Genomic DNA, 25,605 nt, shown 5'->3' on the forward strand with positions numbered 1-25,605 from the left:
CCCTTTGCTTATTTTTGTTTTCTGCTTTTGCCATTTGCTAGTAACGTTGACGGTTACATTTCTTTACATGTGCACACGTTAACATTTTTTGAGGGGAGGGGTAATTAACACATTGCGTCCATCTCCGCATTTTCCATTACAATTATGACTTTTGCCATTTACTAGTACGGTAGATGATTAGATTTCTTTTACATGTGCATACGTTAACATTTTTTTGGGGGGGGTGTGTAAATTTTTACATTACGCCCACCTCTACATTTTTTATTACAATGACCACTTTTATAGGTTTTTGTCTATACTGATTATGAAAATCTCATTCAAATTTTGTGCAGACAAGTGCTTCTAGAGATATAAACACATCTATTCTACACTGTAATTCAATTCCTGCCAGATTTGTATTCGCGCACCGATACAAAAATCAACTTCTCTCCTATTGACACTGTCACCAACAATAACAATTGTGGTTGGATATGCTGCCTACGATTTTCACAATTAAATTTGGGTGATTTATTTATCTACCACCCCTAAAAAGGGGTTGCTCTGCTCCGATATACATTTTTAACGAGGTTGTTATGATGAGGTTGTTGGTGGTGTCTATTTTGAAAGCCGTTCTTAACATGGAGAGTTTCTATCAATCAAAATGGTGCATATACAGTGAGAATCCCTCCATTCTAAGAAATCTGTTTATACTTTCTATTCTTATTCTAATGGACGATTATTTCTAATTTTATTATTGCATACGGATTTACACATTCCCTTATTTGCTTTTTTCAGGTTCAAACAGTATCTGCATGTTCTCAACAACCGTAGTTTACTTTTTTGCGAGGGGGGGGGGATGAGACTTCCACCGAGCAACGCCGGTTTACAGGTCTTGCTAGTAATATATATTACTCGCTTTTTATAGAACCAACGCAGAAGAACTCTTTAGTCTTTTTTACAATTCCATCATGGCTAAAACCTACTTTAGCATCATAAGGCATTATCTGTTTTCTTTAATTTTGTTTTTAGGAAAAACCGGTTTTAATCATTTAATTATTATTTATGACGTCTATAAAACATATTATGATATCATTAATATAACAATCCAAATTCTTTTCAATATTAATATTAAATCCTATGTGGCTTAAAATACTTACTTGAAATAATTTTTATTTTTTTAAAGAGCATTAAGATGAAAGATTAATATTAATCAACTGGAAATACCCCCACCCCCTCAAATTTTGGTCTTTGAAAGAAAAGGAAATGAATTTGGTCATGTTTATTCCGGATGCAACCTTTTTGGTTTCGCACTAATAATTTCAACATAATAGAAGAAATTTCTTACTATTTTAATTTTAGATTTTAGTTTTGCAAAGTTTCGGCCTATGCACTCCCCGGCCTTCTTTAGGTGCATTTTTTCAAACTCAGAAACCTAGTAATATAATGGACTTTTGTACGTTTAACTTTGTCGTTATTAGGGCTAGGACAACAGCATATTCTTTTCATTGTTTTGACTCTCGAATGTGTATCCGTTGATATCTTATATGCTTTTATATAGAGTGATGTGGTTCTCGGTTGTCTGTGTTGAAAGAGTAAAAAAAAAAAAAAATGAAAAGAATATGCTCTTGTCATAACCCTAGTCATTATACAGTGTAACCCGGATATAAGAGCCCGGAATATGAGAAACCCTAATATAAGAGAGGACTTCTCTAGTCCCAAATTAGAGCCTGTGTTAATGTACAGAGTAATCAGAACAAATCTCTTATATTCGGGTGATACTGTATAAAAAATAATTTCGTAAAATGAACAGTTCTTTGATAAGACAAGGACGCATGCGAAAAGAATGTGGTTGAACCATGCTATTTGCCTTTGCATTTTAAACTTTAACTGAGGCTATTATTTACAGATAATTTTATAAAATAAACAGTATATTCTCTACAATGCAATGTAGGCTACAATATATCATGGGGAGGCATGTGAAGCTTCCTCCCGGTAAATTGCGTGTGTGGGGGGGGGACCTAACTATAGCATCAATCGATTTGATTTAAAAAGTAGTCAATTTCACTGATTTCGATGACAATAAAAGTATGATAGGATGGAAAATTTGTTGATCTTTATTCAATCCCGGACAACGTCGGGTCTCCCTATTGATTTATATATATATATATATATATACTAGAAGGGAAACTCGACGTTGCCCGGGATTGAATGATGATCAACAATTGTCTTACACTCCCATATTTTTATTGTCATTGAAATTAGTGAAATCGTCCATTTTTTAAATCAAATCGATTGATTGCATGCTTGAATTGGGGACCCATCGTGGTGCACCTAGAGGAAGCTTCGCATCCATCCCTGCAGGGAATTAGGCCACAGTACATTGTAGTCTGAATTGCACTGTAGAGAACTTATTGTTGATTTTATAAAATTATTTTTTTATATATAACAGCTTGAATTAAAGTTTAAAATGCAAAAGTCAAGTATCATGCTTTAATTGTGCTCTAAACAGAAACATTCATTTCGAATGCGCCCATGTCATATCAAAGAGCCTACTGTTGATTTTATATGCCTGACCTTACTGCTTGTGCAGTGATAATGTCTTGAATTTAAGTTTAAAATGAAAAAGTCAAGTATCATGGTGCAATTGTCCTTTTAAACAGAAACATTCATTTCAAACACGCCCTTGTCATATCAAAGAACCTACTGTTGATTTTATGTCGAGCCTTTTGGCTTGTATGGTAATAAAACTTCTCAAATGCACTTGTGATGTTAGGCTGTGTAAGGTGTTAACTTTGCTCGAAATCGCCTGTTCCTTTTTTTCATCGGAATATTTTGATTATCGATTATTATTCAAGACATTTCGATACAAAACCTAAGAACACTGCCAGGCACATAAAATACCTTAGTGTGAAATTTCACAATCATTGGCCCAGCCGTTTTTGAGTTCATAGGGAACGAACACACACACACATATATAACGTCAGTAAAGAGAAAAAATTAAGGTATAAAAGCTATATAGTAATATATATAGATTTATTCATTTATTTAATTAGGGTATACATCAATTAGGGGTGTAGGGTAAGTGGGAACGTTGTATACTTTATACTATTGATGTATACCCTTATTAAATAAATAATTACTTCTTTATATATTACTATATAGTTTTTATATGGTCATCTTTTTTTTTCTTATTGGCTTCTACATAAGCTCTAGAACAATTTGTTGAGCTTTGTATTATCCCGATTAAAGAATTGATTTTATTCTCTTCCTTTAACTCCCCCATATATATATATATATATTAATTTTATTTATACAAACATTAATGGCTACATGTGTGCATACATGTTTCTGTAATCACCCACGTTGGGGGATTACGTCTTCAGGCCAAGAACTACCTTCAAAAGACTTTTGAAGGTAGTTCTTGGCCTGAAGACGTAATGAGAGTTGTTTCATTGGATGTACTTCTAGGAAACTAAACTCTACTGGCTATATATACATATATATATATATATATGTATATATATGTGCATTATTGTGTACACATAGGTATATTTATATGTATATAAAAAAAAAAAAAAAAAAAAAAAGAAGCAGAACGGCCACCTAAAACCACTAACCTAGCTCTAAAACAGATCCTTTGTTTGATAAAATGCATGCCCATTGGCTGGTAGGAAGGGGCGCGGTGGATACTAGAAAGCTGATTGGCCGACTAGTAATCCTCAACATGTATAAAAACAAGAAGCAACGACAGAATTCGCGCATAAGCCTGACGAATCCTATAGTTGGATGAAACGCAGAATATTCAGTGTAACTTAATCGCCATATATATTTTATAAATTACTATATATATCTATCTATCTATCTATATATATATATATATATATATATATATATATATATATATATATACTAGCATGGGTGCCCGGCGTTGCCCGGGTGTTTGGAGGTGTGCATTGAGCAAAAAAAAAAAAAAAAAAAAAGTGGTAGTTAGAAGGCAGGCTCGAACCCGTACTGCAAAGAAGGAGAAGAACGTGAAAAAAAGTGACGTCTTTGCTGTTACCACCACCACTAAACCGGAAGTGACATAGGTTAAATTAAGGCTAGACAATCAAAAGGAGGAGATGACTTTAGAAAATATCAGCGAAAAAAGCGACCCCTCCCTGTAGAAAAGTGCCCAGTTGAGGGTGAAGAAATTAATGTTTTTTGCCCAATTTTTCGGTATTTGTCGTCTGAAGGGTCGAGCTTCAAAACGATACTGATCTTGTGAAAATCCGTCGCCTCTGTCGAAAGTTTTAGGCAGACATGCAAACATTCATACATAAATTTATATATTGGTAGCTCAAATTTTCGACCCAAACCAATTAAAAAGCTTACCCTATCTCTGAATACCCTTTATGTAAAATTTCAAATGTTTAGACTAGAAATTCACTGAGTAATTTGGTAGAGACCGCAGAGGTCAATTTTTTAAACTTTGACTCCTATTATGACCCCTTAACATTTATTGTTTAGGGCTAAAATCAAGTTATTAAGTTAGATCCATATCCAAGGAACCTATATCTAAAAATTCAATTGTTTAGACCCAAAATTGATGGAAGAGTTTGGTAGAGTTCTCGAAAGTAAAATCGTTGAACTTTGACCCCTTAAGAGCCAAATTTCCAAATCTCAGTACCCTGTATTTTCGAGTCTGTAGACTGAAAATTGACAGAGTTATTGTGTAGGGAAATGTACATAGACAGACAGACAGAGAGACAAATAGACAGACACTTTCACTTTTATCTATCTATCTATCTATCTATCTATCTATATATATATATATATATATGGCTCTTGGCTCTTGTGAGCTGCGATGTTGTCTGGGTGTAGAAATAATTATATATTCTCTCACATTCTGAAGATTCTATTGCTTATTGCTCGTTAGGTAAGCTTATCTGGACGACATCCTTAGCGAGTATAAAATTTCTACTTGTGAGACATCAGCTGGTCGCGACGATCACATCCCTTGTTGGAGACGAAAGTAGGTCCATTCATTTTGGATTTTGTTGCAGTTTGCTTGATCTGTATTAGTTAATAAGACTTTCTTGTGTGCGGTGCGTTTGCTCAGTTGGTAGAGTGCTTGCCTCGCATGCAAGAGGCTCAGGTTTCGAATGTGTCTAACTGATGAGCCCAAATGAGGGCAGAACTCGAGTCTTTGACTTCCGGTTTGTTGGCTTTCATGGTTCTTGTGAGCTGCAATGTTGTCTGGCTATGGAAAGAATTATATATATATATATATTAGTGATGGGACGATTCCAATATTTTTGCTGATTCCGATACAATTACCGATTCCATACTTAATTCCCGATTCTGATTCTTTATAAATCTGTAAATATTTAACAACAGATTTGTTATTTTCCCCCATTTCTATAAAAAACACATGTTAAATGTGCAGATATTTTCCTAAACATAATAATACACTAGGGAATGATCTATAGATTTCAGCTTTACTGGTATTTAAAAATCAATGAATATTTATTATCTTATCATTATTACTAGCAATGGAAGATTTTACTTTAAACAAAGTCAAATAAAAAATGACACAAGAATTGTTTTGGAATCGGAAAACAGGCGCCAATTTTTCCGATATCGATTCCGATATCTCCAAATTTGTTGATTTTTCCGATTCCCAATTCCGATTAATCGTCCCAACACTAATATATATATATATATATATATATATATATATGTATATGAGCAAACAGTTAATAAAATATGTTGAAAAACACTTTGAAATGAGTTAAAAACATATTTAATCTGAAAAGGAAACACTAGATAAATGGATAGTCCTTAATCCGCGGAGTTTTGAAGAAATACTTTCCTTCTCATCAGAAAGTAGGAATTAGCAAAATGCGGGATCGGATTTTGCATGCAGAAGTATTTGATGAAACAACAAGTAAGTCAAAGATCTTACTTGAAACAAAAAAAGTGAAGCAGAGGGAATATGGTAAAGAAAAAGGTGATTACACATGAATGGATAGTCTGGTGGAAAATAAAAAATCCAGTGACGGTAAAATCCAAATGTAAAACTTCAAGAAAGTTAAAAGAATTTCCATTTGTACAAGTAAAATCCCAGTAAATCCCATATTTGGAAGAAGATGGTCCATAATAATCCAAAGGCAGAAATCCATGGAATAATTCACAAAAATGTGTACAAGGAATAAAGGAAAGATTCCAATAATATTAATAAAAGAAAAATAAGATATGCTTTTCACTCTACTTCCGTAACATATATATATATAAGAATATAGATAAGAAAGATCAGGGAAGAAAAAAAAAAAAAAATGATGATGAAGTTAAATATAAAATAAAGGGAAACAAAAGTCAAAATGACCCAGACAGGAAATGTTAAAGGCGCGAAAAAAATATATAGGGCAAAATAATATAGGTCAACTGAAATGTTTGCCATTGTATCCATCACCAAACCGGAAGTGGTGAAGATTTCAATTAAGGCTAGTCAATCGAAAAAGGGGGATGACTTTCGATAACACATAATTACATAAGTGTTTTTACTTAAAATACATTCTTTGATATATATAATTACTAGCCTGGGTGTCCGGCATTGCCCGGGTGTTTGGAGGTACGTGTGTGTGTTGAGCAAAAAAAAAAAAAAAAAAGAAAAAGTGACGTCTTTGCCATTGCGTCCATTGCCAAACCAGAAGTGGCGAAGGTTTAAATTAAGGTTAGTCAATCGAAAAGAGAGGACTTTCGAAAATTTCGGCAAAAAAAAAAAAAGAAAGAAAAACAAACCCCGACCCCTCCTTGTAGAAAAGTGCCCAGTTGAAGGTGAAGGAATTAATGTTTTTAGCCAATTTTTCGATATTTGTCGTCTGAAGGGTCGAGCTTCAAAACAATACCGATCTCGTGAAAATCCATCACCCCTGTCGAAAGTTTTAGGCAGACATACATACATATATACATACATTTAAACAGACAGGTGAAATTTATATTATAGAAGATCTTTTTTTAGATAGAAGAGAAGAAAATGGTGAAAAGGGTTTAAGCAGTATGAACTAGGTAGGGGAGGGAGAATAGAAAGCAGAAAGGAGTGAAGAAAAGAAGAGGTGACAAAAGGGGGAGTGAGGAGAGAAAGGGGTTTCTAGTTCAAATAATTTAGTTTCTTGCCTTATCAATCAACTAATCGCAGAGAGGAATTTTTATGGATGTTATCAAGTATATTTTATTTTGACCACTATGGTTTCATCATTTATCAAGGCTGAGAAGCCACTCCAGGATAAGGATTAATAAGTGTTAGGTAGATGGTGATGATCAGTAATGGTAGAACTTGGATAGGGTTTGATTAAGAGGACGGCTCAACAAGAACTTGTTTACATTAGACTTGAAAATGATTATGTTATAGTAAGCTGGGAAGCAGAAACTTCTTTGGATCATTTGAACTACGATCCTCATTTTTAGTTCTTATTTTTGCAAAGTTTTGGCCTATGTACTCTCCGGCCTTTTTTTGTTGCATTTTTTCGAACCCAGGAACCTATACAGAATTCGGAATGGAAAGATAGTAATACTAGAACATTGACCGCTTTTTATAGAAATATTGTTAACATCATTTTAGACAATAAATATTAATTGCTTTGAAATAATGAATAAAAAAATTATTATAGACATGTTGGGTATTTAGTTCTCTCCCACTGCAAGAACTTAGACACCAGGGTCCAAAAGCTGAATTGAGAAGTCAGCACCCCAGAGGAGGAGCACTCTGACCTGCAAAAAGTGCCCGAGCATCGGCATTCCCTGGTGAGGGTGCTTCAGGTGATTAGAAATAAACTAACCCTTTCTCAAAGAGAGAAGGCAAAGCCTGGGAGAGTGGACCTCATAGAACTGCACAGAACTTAATCCCCACCACAAAGTCAACAGGGACAGGATCATTACAGGAATGGTCTAATCGTTCTTGATTTTGGGGGGTCTCTAGCCGAAATCAGAGTTTATAAGCCGAGTTTTAGTGTTGATTAAAACAATATAGAAACACTAGCAGGGAGACCTGACGTTGCCCGGGATTGAATGATAAACAACAAATATTTCACACTCTCATATTTTTACTGTTATAGAAATCCGTGAAATCGCCCTGGAGGAAGCTTCACACGGCTCCATGCAGTAACTTTGTCCAAAATATGTTGTTCTGCATTACACTCTACAGAACCTACTGTTTGTATTTATATAAACTTCTTTCCAGTTAAAGAAAACAAAACATTAAGAAATTTGCGTGTGGGTTTGAACCTACAGACCACGTCATGCAAAAAAAAAAAAAACACGTAAATTTTTAAGCTTTATAAAATTCTTTACAGTTAATGAAAAAAAAAAAAGAAAGAAATTTACGTGCTGAGTTTGAACCTACAGACCACGTCATGCAAAAAAAAAAAAAATAATAAAAAAGAGCAAAACATACCATCAACTTACCCACAGTAGAATTTTCACGACTCGTTGTTCTATCATTGTTGCTAAGCGACGACATGGAAAAAATGGCTTTACCGATGATAGATAAAATAACTGCTTCGATTATCTGTAATTATTGGGGGGATTCTGAGACAAAACTTAACTAAGATCACTCCCAGGCTTATACATCAAAGTTCTGTAAATTTTAAAGAAAATCTGCTCGGCCGTTTCGGAGTCTATAAGGAACAAATTCACACACACACACAGACACAAAGTTGCATTTATATAATTGTAGAGATTATATTAATACGGAAAATAAGACGTGAAATAAATAGAATGCTAGTATGTTCATGATTTATGCCAATTCTTGCTGCGTGTTTTTGGAAAATATGCATCTGTTTTAAAGAAGTTATATAATAGTCATGTATGAGGTAAACTGAGGTTACTTTATATGATAGAATAGTATGGTTACTCGACGTTGTCCGGGTATGGATCTTTCTTTTAAAACACTCCTCTCTCTTTCTCAATCCTCCTCTCTCTTCCTTTTCTCTGTGTGTGTGTGTGTGTGTGTGTGTGTGTGTGTATATATATATATATATATATATATATATATATATATATACTTTTCTATTAAAGTGTAGATCTAATATCCTAACATATGATAAAATTTTCTTTAGATTTTTTTAATTTATGTGATCAGGCCGAATTTGTTTTTTTGTTAATTTTAAAAAGTTCCTATTTTCTAATGAGTCTGCGCAGAAAATATTCAAAATTGACACAATAATTATGATTGTTTCTGCGTTATGAAACAGGTGCTGTTAAAAAAGTGGACATTTTGACATGTTGAAAGAAATAAATGGTAAGATGAATAACATGTTGGAATTTGGAATATAGCCGTTTTGTCGTCTACTTTCATATGCTCTGTAGTTACATTTAACATACATTGAGCTTCATAAATTAAAGGATTCGTATAAATAAAGGGTGAAATATAATTTTAAAAAGTACATTTTTTCCAGTAAACACACACACACACACACAAGCGCAGGTTCTGCCACACGGAAGTAGAAAGTGTGAACCACCTGACATCCAACTGTAAGGTTTTGCTGAAGAATGGCTACTATACCATGTAATACAATGGAGTCCAGGGTATGACGCAAAACTACATCCGGCAACGAGGCCCTGGTGCGGGAGCTCCAGGGTTTTGGGGAGAATGTCACTACCCCTTAGTCGTTGCAGTGCTGAGTCACCCTTGGGCAAGGTGTAGTACCCTCTAGTCTCCCTGTTTAAGGTCACAAGAATCTAAGCCTGGTCAATGACTCTCTTGGCGGATGAGGAAGGAATCCCAATGGCTTGCACAGCAGATGAACCAGCACCGCAGTGCCAAGGCGGTCGACAAGGGTGATGTACAACTCGACTCAGGTCTGCCTCAGCCATTGGATGCGGCTAATTGCATGTGTGCAGACTGTCCTGGCCCATCCTTGCCTCTGTACTTTTGCTTTCAGTGGAGAGGGTGCTAGCAGTTCTGGACAAGCTGCTTATTCCTACTTTGCATAGGCTGGGAGAGAGGTGAAAATCCTTTGACGATGGAGTGAGGGCGTACTGGCAGGTTTGAGCTCTGATCGGACTCACATCGCACCTTTGACATGGACACTAATCGACCTCCGCGTCATTGTCAAAATCGACGGACTGCCCGAGAAGAGAAGACAATGGCGTGCGTAAATATCTCCATTTAACGATCTGTAAAAAGTTGAATATTGAATGCAGTAGCAAGTCATGGGAACATATACCAGAAAGAACAGTTGGAAATAAGTCACGCACCGTCCACGATGACTATCCAATTCCTAGAGCTAGAAACCGACTTGGAAAAAACAAATATATTCTATTAAAGAAGTTTTTCTTCAAAATCACTGGATTCAGCATTAAATAACCCGAAAAGGGTTGAGATGCCATAAAACAAAAACAACCAACCAATATCTTATAAATCTTTCCCAGCAAAAACAAGCTGTCAGTTCTTGGAAAGAAGCTACTGGAGTAGGAAGCTGTATTACAATAGTGATATCAAAATAGTGAATTGGTGAAGACCACTAGACCAACGTATCAAAGGAGCAGAAGCAAAGGAAGCCTGAAATAGATCAGGCAATTTTGAAGACGTTCTTCAATATGTGCACCTTTGTGTTATCTCAAAGATAATTCCTCCAAAGACAATTTTGAGACTTCATACAGCTACGTACCTAGAAAATGGAACTATTAAACCTGACATAGTGATATAGGATAAGAAGGAGAAAGAAGCAACCTTAGTAGAAGTTAGTGTCCCCAATGATGCTGGGTTAAACAGAGTTGAGAATGAAAAGATAACGAAAAACCAACATCTTATGTATGGCATGAAAAGAAACTGGAATCTTAGGAAGATCTCTATCATTCCAGTTATTTGAGGGGGCCACTGGACTCATGAAAAAGAATTTCAAAAACTATCTTGCAAGCATATCCGGTGAACCAAGTACAAGAGAGATTTAAACAGTTGCACTCAAGGGACGGTCAGAATCTTAAAAAGATCTCTTGGTTGGAATATTTGAGTTAGCGAGTGAATGTTTGGCATCTTGTAGGATGCTCATCCCTGGCTTGAACAAACGGATAAAAAAAAATTTAAATATATATACTAGCTACACTGAATATGGTCACGGTGCAACAATAACAAATGAAAACTCGCAAGTTTGAAGTGAGTCAGTTTAAATGCTATTTAGGTCCAACTGTTAAAATCAGACTGACATGATTTAAGAGATATCTATGCTCCATAGAATTTTTTTTTTGTGTGTGTGTGTATTGATATTCATATTTAAAACCCTTCTTTCTATTTATTTAAAAAGAAAATACAACTTTGTTATATATGGGTTGCTGAATTGTAGATAGAAAAAAAAAAAAACGCAAACACAAAGGCACTCTTTTGTCTTTTTTCTTTTTTCCCATTAACCGTTTATGTCACGGGTAAATTCCACCTCTACGTCACAAGACACAATCTGGTTTTTTAGATTTTGTTTTTAGGATGAAAACCCGGCTTATCTATTTAATTATTATCTATTGTGCCTATAAAACATATATATTATTAATATCAATTTTTTTTTTTTAAAATATTAATATCAAATCTTGATGTGGTTTGAAATAATATACTTAATTCAAATACTAATAGTTTTTTAAGAGTGCACAAAGAGCATTAAGTTGAAAGATTAATATTAACTGGAAATACCCCCTTCCAAAATAAATAAATCTATATATCTATAAAAGTGAACGTGTCTGTCTGTCTGTATGTGTGTCTGTCTGTCTGTGTACATTTCCCTACGCAATAACTCTGTCAATTTTTAGTCTATAGACTCGAAATTTGAAATACCGGGTACTGAGATTTTGGAAAATCGATGTGACGGGTGTCAGCCAGAAATGTAGCTGTTAAAGGGTCAAATTTCAACGATTTGACCTTTAAGAACTCTACCAAACTCCTCCGACAATTTTGGGTCTAGACACTTGAAATTTTAGATATAGGTTCCTTGAACATGGATCTAACTTAATAAAGTGATTTGAGCCCGAAACAATAAATTTTAAGGGGTCATAATAGGGGTCAAAGTTTTAAAAAATTAACCATTTTTTTTGTTTTTTGCTTTTTTTGCACAGCATACACCTCCAAACACCCGAGCAAGGGGTCAAAGTTCAACGATTTGACCTTTGAGAATTCTACCAAACTCCTCTGCCAATTGTGGGTCTAAACACTTGAAATTTTAGATATAGGTTCCTTGGACATGGATATAACTTAATAACTTGATTTGAGTCCAAAACAATAAATGTTAAGGGGACATAATAGGGGTCAAAGTTTAAAAAAAATTGACCGCTTTTTCTTTTTCTTTTTTTTTTCTCAACATACACCTCCAAACACCCGGGCAACGCCGGGCTGAAATGCTAGTAAATAAATAAAATAAAATAAAAAAAAAATAAATAAATTCGTGTCTTGGAAAAAAAAAAAAAAAAAGAAATGAATTAGGTCATGTTTATTCCGGTATGACATTTTTGGTTTTGCTCTAATGATTCCAACATAAAAGATTTGAATTGCTTGGATTATTTTTGGATTATTATTCTCATCTTGGTTTTTACTTTTTTAGATGAAGATTAATTATTCGTATTATTTGGATTCTTTGAACCACTGTTCTCACCCTGAGTCTTATTTATACAACATTTTAAGATGATGTAACCCAAGACTGCATTCAGGTGTATCTTGTTAAACTCTGGAATCCGCACAGAATTTTGAACAGAACCATTTATTTAATCAACGGGGGTAGCATAGAACCGTGGCGTAGTGGATAAAGTATTTAGTAAAATTCAGTTGTAAGCTACACTCTTCTGGGCATTGAAGTTCAATCCTCTGTTTGGGCGACACTCAATATACAAGGACTTCTACCTGGTCATGGCTGCCAGAACGAGAGCATTCTACCCCTGTGGATTAAATAAAGAGCTCCGTTAGAAATTCCGTGCAGATTTCCGAGTTTGACAAGATACCTCCGACAAGAAGGTCGGAGGTTACGTTGGTCGAAACGTTATGAAAATGCCACTCAATATGAGAACAGTTTAAATAATATGAATAATCAATCCTCACCTTCAACATTTCGGCTGAGGTAATTTCCGACCTCCTTCAGTTGCATCTTTTCAAACTTGGAAATCTTGAGGTCAAACTTTGGATCCTGTACAGAGTTTCAAGCTGAACCCTTTTTTTAATCCAGGGAGTACATTGTTCTCGTCCCATCAGCCATGACCGGTTAGAAGTGTTAAACAAATTTTATATTATTCTTAGTTGTTATCACCTGGAGATTATCAAAATACCACATATGCAAGGAAAAAGGGGGCACCAACTTCCTTTGAGAGATGGTTACATATGAGTGGTCCTACATAAGTAGCGATTAAGCTTGCGAGTGCAAATTTTGATAAGAGTCACATTGGTACGTGTCAGGATGATTAAGCTACAAATGGAAATATAATCAGAGATAGACGACATGATTTGAAGTGAAGGGCAAAGATCGATCTCCCGAGACAAAAAATGTAGTCAAATGATCATGATATGAGATAACGTTACGTTTTCGAGTGAGAGAAAAAAAAGGGTTTTAGTAGGTCTCTCTTGGGAAGCGATATAGACGAGATGGTCTAAGAATATAGAAACACTGTAAACTGAATGTCTTGTGTCTGTCTATTCTTACTCATTTCTCAAGCTAGAAAAGTAAATAATTAGTCATCTTGTCTCTCTCTCTCTCTCTCTCTCTCTCTCTCTCTCTCTCTCTCTCTCCTAAATTCATTCTCTCCAATAAAATCCTGAAGAATTCAGCAAAATTTCCTTGTGTCATTAATGAAAGAACAGTTCCTTGCTTTGACAAGCTTTTGGGTCTGACTTTTACTTCTGACCTAAAATGGAGAACTCATACAGAGTGGAACGCTAAAATTGTCGCCCTAGAAAAGATGACATGATTCCATTTCCGTTTGGTGAAAACCGATTTTCTTTTTTGTTGCAGACCATCTACTAGTTGGCCAGTTGTGTACAAATGCCAAGAACGATAGGAGTCTTCTATCATGTCTGAAAGTGACACAATGTTCAATGAGCGAGATCGGAGATGTGCCGCTGTACAACTCATGCTCTCTACCAATCCAAGTTATGACAATAGGACCATTGCCAGCACCTTCAAAATGATTGCCACGAATAACAGGGATGTGCCCAGAGTGATGAAAAAAAAAAGTTTCCAGTCGCGGTTATGGCCTTTTGTGTGGTTTCAAGTGAGGGCTATATCATGCCACTTCACATCTTCGGCTTGAAAGTCAACACCAAAGTATATCTGGATGTGCTGAAGAGTGTGGTGATCCCCAGGTGCAATTAAGTGGCTGCTGACAGACCTTGTATGTGGCAGCAGGACTCTGCACCAGCCCACAAGTCCAAAGAAACCTAGGCTTGGCTTCAGAAGGGGTGCTACAATTTTGTACCCTTCTCTTACTGGCCCCCCCCTCCTCGACCTGAACCCACTGAACTATTTTGTTTGGTTATACATCGAGAACATCACCAACATGACCTCCCACAACACCAAAGCCAGCCTGATCACCGCCATCTGTCGAATATTTGTCATGCTCCCGCCGGAGTTTATGGAAAAGGCATGCTCCCAGTTCTGGACTCATATTGAGGTGGTGATTGAGGCTGAAGGTGGCTACATTGAATAGATGTCAGCTCTACTACATAATCAAGTTACCTGAATTGATTTTTCAATAAAAGTTTTAAAATACAGCTGTATTCTTGCTTTATTTATGGCGACATCTTAGTAGTTAATCCAAATAATGCGTAATGTGTAAGTTTTGAATAAATGTTATGGTTAATTTTTATAAACATCAGTCTGTAAAATAAATGAAAATAAAGTAGAAATGATTTAAAGAGATCAGTTCATTTTAGCATCAATTAATTTGGGACGCCAAAACCAGATATGATATAAAGAAAGCTGCGACATATTTTTTTTAATGTAAGAGGCTGACTACAATATGGTTGTGTTCAAGTCTAAAGTAAATAAGTTCTTGATGAGCCGTTCCATATAAGTTATTAAATTTACCAAATTTTCATTACTAATGATTACTATATTGAACAATTTCTACTGTACACTCTTTAACCCTTATCCTTGAGTGGCCTCTGGGCCTTGATAATGTGGTGATGCCTTTGTAAAAAAAAAAAAAAAAAAAAAAAATGTGTAAATAACGTTAATCCAAATAATACGTAATGGCATGTGTTAATTTTTGTATAAATCAACCTGTAAAATAAAGGAAAAGCGACTGTAGTGAAGTATAAATGATGTAAAAACAGTGTGTGGCGATTGATCAGCCAAAAGGGCTGTGGTGTTCGTTTTTTGTATGTTTGTGTACATTCCAGGATAATAGAATTTCATAGGCGCAGCTACTGAGAATAGGCAGAATGTTATTGGGTAGAAATCATTATTTTCGAATATTGAAGTGCAATGGTAGTCGTACCTGTCTGAATGTTTAATCCAGTTAATAAAGGTGTTAGGTCAATATAGTTGTAATGGTTATATATTTACCCGATCCTTACTGGGAGAGTGGGAGGACTTTTCAGGTAGAGGGGAAAATATGAACAACTTTGTCTATAGATCTTGGCAATTGTGCTGATGTTACTCGTAGGAAGTAAGATAACATTTTATTATAATGAATATTATAATGGCGTTAAATTTGTATGTGGTATCTGTTATTGCAAACCTACCATAATTTGGTCCAGTCGCCACAAAACCACATTTACCCCAGGGTCCGTCTTAAGTTGATAAAAAATTATATTTTTCGTAAATATACAGATATACGAAGATTTCATAGGAAGAAAATGAGGGGGGGGGGTAAGAAAAGAACAAAAAAAAAAAAAAATTGGTTACTAAAACCCTCCCAGACCTTTCCAAATAATAGACAGCCCTGTCGGTGGGGCATTAGAATACACCGACTGCCCCCTGCAGAGGGTAAAAGTCTCTCAATGGGGGTCTTGGATATGACCTTAAACTATATCCAGTGGTGAGGCCCCAGCTTGTGGGCTTTGGGGAGTGTGGAGCCACCCTTTAATTACCATTGCTCCCAGGTCTACTCTGACCCGGAGTGGTAGTACCTGTTAGGGTTCCAACTATGGGTTAAATAGAAACCGACTTGAAAACAACAAATATATTCTATTAAAAATTTTTCTTCAAAATCTTTGGATTCGGCATTAAATAACCCGAAAAAGGGTTGATATGCCGTAAAACAAAAACAACGAACCAACCAACCAAATAATAGACTGCCTGTTGATTTACGGTTTGTTTAGAACCAAAAACGACCAAGTTAACCTCTAAACGGGAGTGGGATCTAATTGTGGGAAAAAGAAAACGACGGGGGGGGGCATATTTTTGGAAATATTTTGGAATTTAATTTTTTCCAGTTATTTAAGAACTGAAGGCTGTATAATTTTATTGCGTATGTGCCACTATTTATTACTACATATTATTGCTATATATATATATATATATATATATATATATAAATATTAAGATTGACCAGACTATATTAATAAAGGAAATCCAAAACTATATTAGCAATGTATAAAATGTATTTATAATTACATATAATAAAATTATAATAAAAAAAAAATTAAAAAAATGTATATATGTAAAAATATTTTTAACCTTTATATATCTAATTTTAAATAAATGTGAATGTGAATATATAAAGTGCTAATCATAGTGGGGGTGATAAGTAGTTAAATGGATTAATCCTCAATCTTATAAATACAAGACTGGTAAATAAAAAAAAATATATCCATTTTTAATTTGGAAATTGATAAATCTCACAGGTAAGAAATTCATTTTTATGGTATGAAAAGGTTAGTAATTGCAATTAAGAATAGGAAATTGGATCAAATGTTTGCAACATATCTTCTTCCTAAGATTAAGGGTGGTGGTGTTTGATCAACACTGCTTGGGAGCCATGATGTAATATACTGTTTTGTTTTTAAATCCCCGAAACAGTGTTTCATGGTAAACAACTGATGATCCCTTGAAAAATAAATTATTGGTACTATAGTAAATTCGAGAGCGAGTTGATGCAGTGATTGCAGGTGATTAAATGACTTACTGGCTAGATGGTTTTCTAACGAATGAATATTTTTTTGTATAGTTTTAAAGGTTAAAAACTTCAAAGACTATATATATATATATATATATATAAGACACTATGTCTGTGTGTGTGAGTTTTTTCTCTATAGACTCCAAAACAGCTGAGCTGATTTTTTTTTTAATTTCACACAAATGTACTTTATGTATCTGGGAGTGTTCTTAGATATTGGAATGTCCCCAATAAGCATCGAAAATTGATAATTGAAAAAATCTGATAAAAACAGGAAAAATTTGATTTTGACCATGGTTAACACCCTTATACAGTCTAACATCACAAGTGCATTTGAGAAGTTTTATCACCACACAAGCAGAAGGGTGAAGCTTATAAAATCAACAATAGGTTCTTAGATAAGACAAGTGCATGTTTGAAGTGAATGTTCCTGTTTAGAGCACAATTGAACCATAATACTTGACTTCTTCATTTTAAATTTTAATTCAAGTCATTATATAGGAAAATAATTATATAAAATCAACAGTAGGTTCTCTACAGTGCAATGTTGACTACAATTTAGCATAGACTAAGTCATGGCAGGGAGGCATGTGAAGCTTCCTCCCAGGTCCACGATTAGAGTAGGCAATCAATCGATTTGATTAAAAAATGGGCAATTTAACAGATTTTGATGTCAATAAAAGTATTGGAAATGTAGAACATTCGTTCATCCTCATTCAATTCTGGGCAACGGTGGATCTCCTTGCTAGTATATATATATATATATATATATATATATATATATATATATATATTTATTATTTTTATTATTTTTAAAAGAGTAATATACGGACATAGATGTTTCAAGATTCTTCAGCGTAGCTAGACTGTGTCTCTAGGAATCGAACCCTAGACCATGCGTATTACAGTCTGGTGCGTTACTTTTATGCACATAATATTTAAATAATTAATTAATAATTACAAATAATACGTCCCAAAATGTGTGGGCGACAAAAATGTAAACAAAGGGCAGATAACTGCTCTCTTAAGAGCGAACAGGGAGCGAGGAGCAAGAAGAAAAAAAATACCACAGAATCGCTAATAAAAAAAAAAAAAAATCAACAATCTTATATATATAATTACTCTCTATATATGTAGTTATAATATCTAATAACTCAAGGATGGTTCAACATTTTGAAACCGTCGAGGGGTGGGTATTATCGCTAATATTTGAACTTGCCTCCGTTTAGTCTCAAGAGACGGTGGATACCCTTCCTGTAAAGGTAGCTGTGCGTGTAATTGTGAGGTAAAGCTTGCACAATCACCACCCATACTAGACAATTGGAAACAATACCAAGATAAGCAGAGAGCACATACAACACCTGGAATTCCTAAATGGTCACCCATTTTAGTACTGACCAGGCTCAACGTTGCTTAACTTTGATGATCTAACAGGAACCGGTGTGTCAACGTGAATTATGCCGTCACTAGTATTAGTTTAGACATACGTGTACTGCAATAACAGTTCTTTCTAAAGTTCCAATGAACTGCATAAAAGAATTTGAATTATTAATAGAGGAAATATTTTTGAACACAATTGATCTGTTCTATTTATAGAAGCGCTACTTGTGAATGCAGGGGGATGGGAGGAGTTTGACAAGCAGTCTGTGATCGATTTCACACTTTATGAGATAAATTCATCAACCCTCCGGTTTCATGTATTTAATTGTTCTTGTGGAAGAAAATATACTAGCACTACCTGGCCTTGCTAAACATACAGATCATTCCAAAAGTAAAGCTCCCCCTGTCTTTTTTTTTTTTTTTTTAAACTAACTCTATAAGGTGAAGCGTTATGAAGACGGAAGTGGTACCATTAAAACGAGCAACATTTTGTGCTCCGAAATTTATTTTTCTACATAGTCACCACTATTCTCAACGATGTTTTCGAATCGTTGTTTAATCGGGTTGTCATCCGGAAAAAAGAGCTGCTAAGGGGTAAAAATTGAAAAAAAATTGGTACGTGGAGGTCATCGGATTTTTATCTGTTTGCTAACTGTTTCATGAATGCGTATGCATGAATCGTTCACATGACATATTCCTAATGTTTAAAATAAGTAGGTTTGAAGACACTTTTTAAAGATTGTGTCAAGAAGTTAACTTATATTATTTGGATTAATCAGACTACTGTTCTCATCTTGAGTGTGATTTTCACAACGTTTCAGTCGATGTAACCTCCTACCTTCTTCAGGTGTATCTTGTCGAACTCAGAAATGTTTCTGTTGAACTCGGGAATTTGGACGGAATTTCGAGCGGAACCCTTTATTTACTTCATGGGGGTAGCATGCTCTTGTTCCATCAGCCATGACTTGATAGAGGTCCTAAGTAATTTGTAATTGTATTTTTCTGTCGCCAACACTGAGGATTGAACCTTCAACCTTCAGAAGAATATTACTTTTACAATTGATTTTTTCAAGTACTCTAACAACTGCACCACGGACAATTTGTGGTACAAATTTTAGGAGCCTTAAACCTATTTTATTTGTAGTTGTAAATATCACTATTTATTACTAATTATTACTATATATTAACGTATATATATATATATATATAAAAACATCTATATATACATATATATATATGTATATAGATGTTTTTATTTGTTTTTGTTCGTGATACATTCTTGAATGAATTCAAGTATTTATACGAAAGTGCATTTTTACCTAAATGCTTGTTGGGAATAATTTTCCCATTGACCAATCTGGTACCCTCTTTAATGGGGAGCGGCATATATATTTTTTTAAATATAATTATCCACTGACACGTGTTTCGTCGTCCACGACTCATCAGAGTGGCTGAATCTAGCGAGAATGTTTTACTTATTACTCATATTTGTTATCTATTGTTTATAATTAATAGTTCACATATTGTATTAAATTCTATATTGGGTCTACTTTGTAATTGGTTATTCCCTAGCATATGTGCTGCTTCTAACCCTAACCCTCCACCGCTCTTTTCTGTCTACACCCCTTCACTGTAGAGGTCCATAGATGCCGGGAAACCTTATAGTCTAATAGCTTTTGCCCTTGGTCTGTTAAATTTTGGAATTCCCTCCCTGTTACCTATTTCCCTGACTTTACTGACATGCAGAAGTTTGAATGTAATGTTAATCGACAGCTTGTCCAACTCCTCTAAACAAGGTCCCATATAGTAAATCCTTACATCCAAGTGGTGATAGGCCATGTTTAGAGTAAACATCAGTAAAAAATTAAAAGAATCGTTTTTAGCATCGGATAATAGTGTTAAATAATAACAGGGTTAAAAGTTAAATTAGTTATTATCGATCTATCTATCTATCTGTCCAGTGATATTGTTAAAAGATATAATTTCTGTCTCTTTCTTCCTGGCTCTCAGACTGAAGATGTAAGATTATAACATGGTTAAAAATTAAATTAGTTATCTATCTATCTATCTATCTATCAATCTATCTATCTATGTCCGTCCGCCCGTCTTGTTAAAATAGTTTATATTGGAAGTTATTTATTGTTTAGAGAATAAATTAGTCTGGAACGTAAAAATGGGTTTTAACTGAAGATGTTTACAGAAATGAGCAAAGTTTAAAATAAACAAAATAACCTTGAGCAGTTGCGTCCGTGACAGATGTCACACATTAGGAGACGTGTGCTTTTGATGATGACGTATTGGAACTGACAAGCCAAGAGTATTAGATTGAAGAGTTTGAGTTTGGTCACGAAAGTGAGCAGACGTGCTTCAAAGCTGGGAAGCGGGGCTTAAAGGAACAAGCATGTAGACACGTAATGCAAACTCCTTGTAAAAACCACTGATACAGATGAAATAAATTTATATTTTAAGAATCTAAAATGTTGTTCTGTGGTTTCACAAAAAAAGAAAAAACGGTGTCTCAGTCGGTTATGGTGTTGGTCGTTGCATGTTTCATCAAAGAGCCCAGCAGTGAAGACAGAAGAACTGGATAAAGAAAAAGTATGAAGTATATATTCTTCTTCTTCTTCTTCTTCTAATATATCATCCTCTCCTATGTAACAGTAGGCACAAATTATTCTGATTTTGATACCTCAGTGAGTTATGAGTTTTCTGAGTCCCGATTCCAATTAATTGTACCAACAATATACTTTATACCAAAACTCAGATACAACTTTAGTTCATCCTTACATGTAATGTAAATCGACATCTCGTTCGACTCCTCTAAACTTGGTCCGAAATAGTAGCCCCTTATATCCAAGTGGCAATGTCCCTTGTTTGGGGTGAATATCAGTAAAAAAAAAAAAAAAAATTAAATAAATAAATAAAATAAAAGAATCATTTTAGCATTGGAAAATAATCACAAATTATTCTGATTCCTGTACCTCAATAAGTTTTTATTTTTCTGATTCCCGCTTCCAATTAATCATCCCAACACTGTACCTCATACCAAAACTCAGATAATAAAAAGTGTTCATACTTGATTGATTTAATTTTTGGAATATCAAGCTCAAAGTTCAAAGTTAATTTTGCAAAAAAGGTCAAACTGTTGACGATAGCTTTGGTTCTGTTCACCAACGGTTATTGGTAATGAACGCCATCTCCTTCATGGACGTGAATCAAGGAGAAGCTTCCTCCGCTATATCGAACCTCTACCAACATTTAATTTCAGGTATCAAGGTTAAAGGTCAAATTAATGATCATAGAAAAGGTCGAACTTTTGGCGATTTCTTTGGTTATAAGCGTTTTCATGACATAACATCAGCTCAATCATCTCAGATTATGCAGTAGGATTCACCACAGAAAATATGGATGCTGTGAAGGACCTGCTCATTCAAATAAATTAGATAATACGAAAACCCCTATGCCTGGATATTATTCTTAACTCCCTGATATGTCTTAACGACAACTTTTGATCTTAACACGGCATATCATTGACATGAAGATTTTGAAACAAAGCAAATAAAAGTTATTTTACGACTTAAGCATGACAGACTTTTTTTTTTTTACATTTTTTTACATAAGCATCACCACTAAGTTATCAAGGCCAAGAGGCCACTCGAGGATAAGGATTAAAGAGAGGGTGTACAGTAGAAATTGGACAATATAGAAATCGTTAGTAATGGAAATTCGGTAAATTTGTTAACTTAAGTGGAACGGCTCATAAAAAACTTGTTTACGTTAAACTTGAAGACAACCATATTGTAGTCAGCTGGAAAGCAGGAAAACGGAAGACAATTCCATAGTCGTGCAGTTCTAAGAAAAAAGCTTTGCTCATGGAATCTACATTTAGGTTTACGCACAGATAAAGAGTAGGGGAAATTAGTGATAGTGTTTTCTGCTAGACGGGTGTTTCTTGTGAAAGTTTGGTAAAGGGGGGGGGACCATAGATTGGAGCTCAGCCGAGCACTTAGTTTTGAAAATGCTATTTCAAATTTAAGCATAGCAAACTATTGAAAATGCTATTCAAATTAAAGCATGACAGACAAATTTCAAACAATATAGAGAAGTAAAACATAAGATTTTGACCCATCCTTACGTTGTCAGGCCGTATATGCTGTCTCACGACTGAGTTATGTTCTTATTGCAAATGTGCTGACCTTTAACCAATCCAGCAGTCACTTTGTTGTTGTCGGAATGGGGTATCGTTCACGACCGTCTTATTTACTCTTGCACTGACCATTACAAAAAGTTGAACAATTCATCATTTGCAATTTCAAAATGAATTTTTTTTTTTTTTCAGACTCCAGTTTCCATTTACATTCTTCCTGAATAAATTGGGCCCTCTCGGACAAATCTATTATTTTCGATTTTTCTTTTATCTTGCGTAAGTATTTTATTTATTCATTTATTTTTTGGTCTAAATTCATTAGAATTATTTATCATCTCTATTTATACATGGTTGTTTGGTTGTTTTCTTTTACTCTTTGCTGAATCCAGTAATTTTGGGAAAAAATGGTTTTACGTTTGAAGTTCTTTATATCTTTAATATCCACAATGTTTGGTTTGGTTGTTTTGTTTTTAGCTTTGCAGAACATGATTGAGTTTTCTATATAAGAACCAGGTACGTCCAAGGATGGAGTATTGTTACCACATCTTATCCTGCCTTGACAAAGTTCAAAATAGACTTCGTAGTCTAGTGGGGGATACCCTTTTCTTTTTCCTGCAACCTCTTTCTCACAGAAGAGACGTTGCGAGCCTGTCTCTGTTTTATCATTATTTTCATGGCAAGTGCTCGTCTGAGCTCCAGTTTATGGCCCCTCCTCATCAAACTTTCACGAGAAACACTCGTCTAGTTGAAAACACTATCAATAATTTCCCCAACTCTTTATCTGTGCCTAGAGCTAAACGTAGATTGCATGAACAAAGCTTCTTCCTTTGAACTGCACCTGTGGAACTCTCTTCCATTTGCCTACTTTCCAGCTGACTACAATATGGTCGTTTTCAAGTCCAATGTAAACAAGTTCTTGATGAGCCGTTCCCCTTAAGTAATCCAATTTACCAAATTTACACTTCTAACGATTATTATGATATTGTACGATTGACTACAGTACACTCCTTAACCCTTATCCTCGAGTAGCATCTGGGCCTTGATAAGTGGTGATTCTTTTGTAAAAAAAAAAAAAAAATGGAAAAGAAAAAGAAAAGGGTAATAACATCAATATTTGATGCATTTTAAGTCAGGAAGCCGGTGTCTTCAGACAGCCTGATTTGGTAGCACCGTATTTATTTATATAATTAGTTATGCTGTTGTTATTAATATCTACACGGGCCGTTCCAAAAGTAATGCCTCCTTTTTTTATTCCACCCGAATGGATCAGAGAGGATTGCAAATTGCAATGTTATAATGACCAAGATTATAATGACCTGAAAGTTTCATTTCTCAGTTACAGATACTGACTGTGTGAAACTCTAAGAAAACAACCCCTGTCACGGACGTATGTTAGAAGCAGAAATACATCATTGAATTCTTACATGCAGAAAAAAAAAAAAAATCACACAGATCAACATTCACCGGTGTCGATTGAATGTTTACAAAGCTGATGCAGTTAATGTCAGCACAGTTAGGAGATGGGTTCGTTGATTTCAGAGTGGTGACAAAGATGTAAGTGACAAAGTGTGCTTGCTTGGGACTTTTATGACTGAGACATCAAAAGATGCTGGCAAAAGTGCATTGAGAATGGTGGTGACTATGTAGAAAAATAAATTATGGAGCACAAAAGGTCACTCATTTTAATGGTTCCACTCCCGTCTTCTGTAGCATTTCAATGTTTTAGTTTTAGAGCTAAAAATATACGAGGCCTTACTTTTCGGAACAACGTTCGTACTACAAATGCATAAGAAGAAGAAAGTGATCCACTCTACTGCGGCTACCACAATTTTTACGAGAAAAAGGAATCATAAAAAAAGTCAAATTGTTAGAGCAACCACAATGATATAATTTTATTTATCATTAGCAGGCATTGTCTAGTCATAAAATACGCATAAATGTTATACTTTAATTCATGCAGAAACCGAGACATGTGCCAACTTGACACGATCTTTAAAAAGTGTTTTCAAACCTACTTATTCTTAACATAAGGAATCTGTCATGTGAAAGATTCATGCATGCGCATTCGTGAAACAGTTGACAAACAGATAAAAATCCGATGACCACCACATACCAATCTTTCAGTTTTGACCTTCTTAGCAACCCCCCTTTTTTTTTTCTGGATGAAAACGGATTAAAAAGTTTTCCACATGTCTGAATACCCTAAATACCAAATTTCAAGTCTGCAGAAGAAAAAATTGTTGAGTATATAGGTTGGCAATTGTCCTCACACACACACACATTCTCAGTTTTATAGATATAGATTTTTTTTTTTTTTTTTTTTTCAAATATGTCATAATTGTTTTGTTATCGTCACTCTTTTCAGCCTGTGCATTCCGTGCATCTTTTTACTTCCAACACTCTTAGGTGGAATATGCCTTCTCATATCGAGTATCCTTTATTTTGTGGTGAGTATTAAACACTCTCTTTGGATTGAGCTCTCTAGCATTTCGTTGGCTAGTGTTAACCATAAATACAGACAGGTATAGCAGCCTCCTAGAGATGTCGAAAGATACACCAAAAGCCTTATGCTTAAACCAGCTAGGACTACAGCGAACCGTTCTTTAAGGAAACTTCTTAGATTGTTGAAGTTAAACAACAGATGGTACTCTTAATCACATTTACACACCGGTTCCCACTGGATCACCGAAGTTAAGCAACATTGAGTCTGGTCAGTACTAAATGGGTGACCATTTGGGGCTTTCAGGTGCTGTATGTGCTCTCCGCTTATCTCGGCATTGTTTCCAGTCGTCCTGGTCTTCTCCTTGCCACTGGACCCAAACAGTGTTGATTCAGGAGAGGTGTGGTTAGGGATTGCGCGGCCCTTGCCTCACAATTACACGCGCTACTGCCCCTACAAAACATCAAGATTTGAATTACACTACAAACTCGTGTAACGAGTTCAATCTCGGCTATGGCCGCACTGGATGGACTTAATTGTATTATTCAATTATAGTAGCTAAAACTACTCAACTAATTCAAATAAATATATC

General features: G+C 35.0%; 1 protein-coding gene across 2 annotated transcripts in view; it reads left to right on the forward strand.

Annotated features, from left to right (window-relative positions):
• Window positions 1–25,605, forward strand: part of LOC145259968 (cytochrome b-245 light chain-like) — a 74,529-nt gene that overhangs the window by 41,771 nt on the left and 7,153 nt on the right. For both annotated transcript variants that reach the window (XM_080117956.1, XM_080117957.1), the window contains exons 4-5: window positions 22,766–22,849; window positions 24,939–25,020. In XM_080117956.1, the coding sequence (XP_079974082.1) occupies window positions 22,766–22,849; window positions 24,939–25,020 (166 nt within the window). The remainder of the gene's footprint in view (window positions 1–22,765; window positions 22,850–24,938; window positions 25,021–25,605) is intronic.

This window comes from Euprymna scolopes, chromosome 35 (genome assembly GCF_053919585.1).
Source record: "Euprymna scolopes isolate OS-2025 chromosome 35, ASM5391958v1, whole genome shotgun sequence".
Taxonomy (NCBI): domain Eukaryota; kingdom Metazoa; phylum Mollusca; class Cephalopoda; order Sepiida; family Sepiolidae; genus Euprymna; species Euprymna scolopes.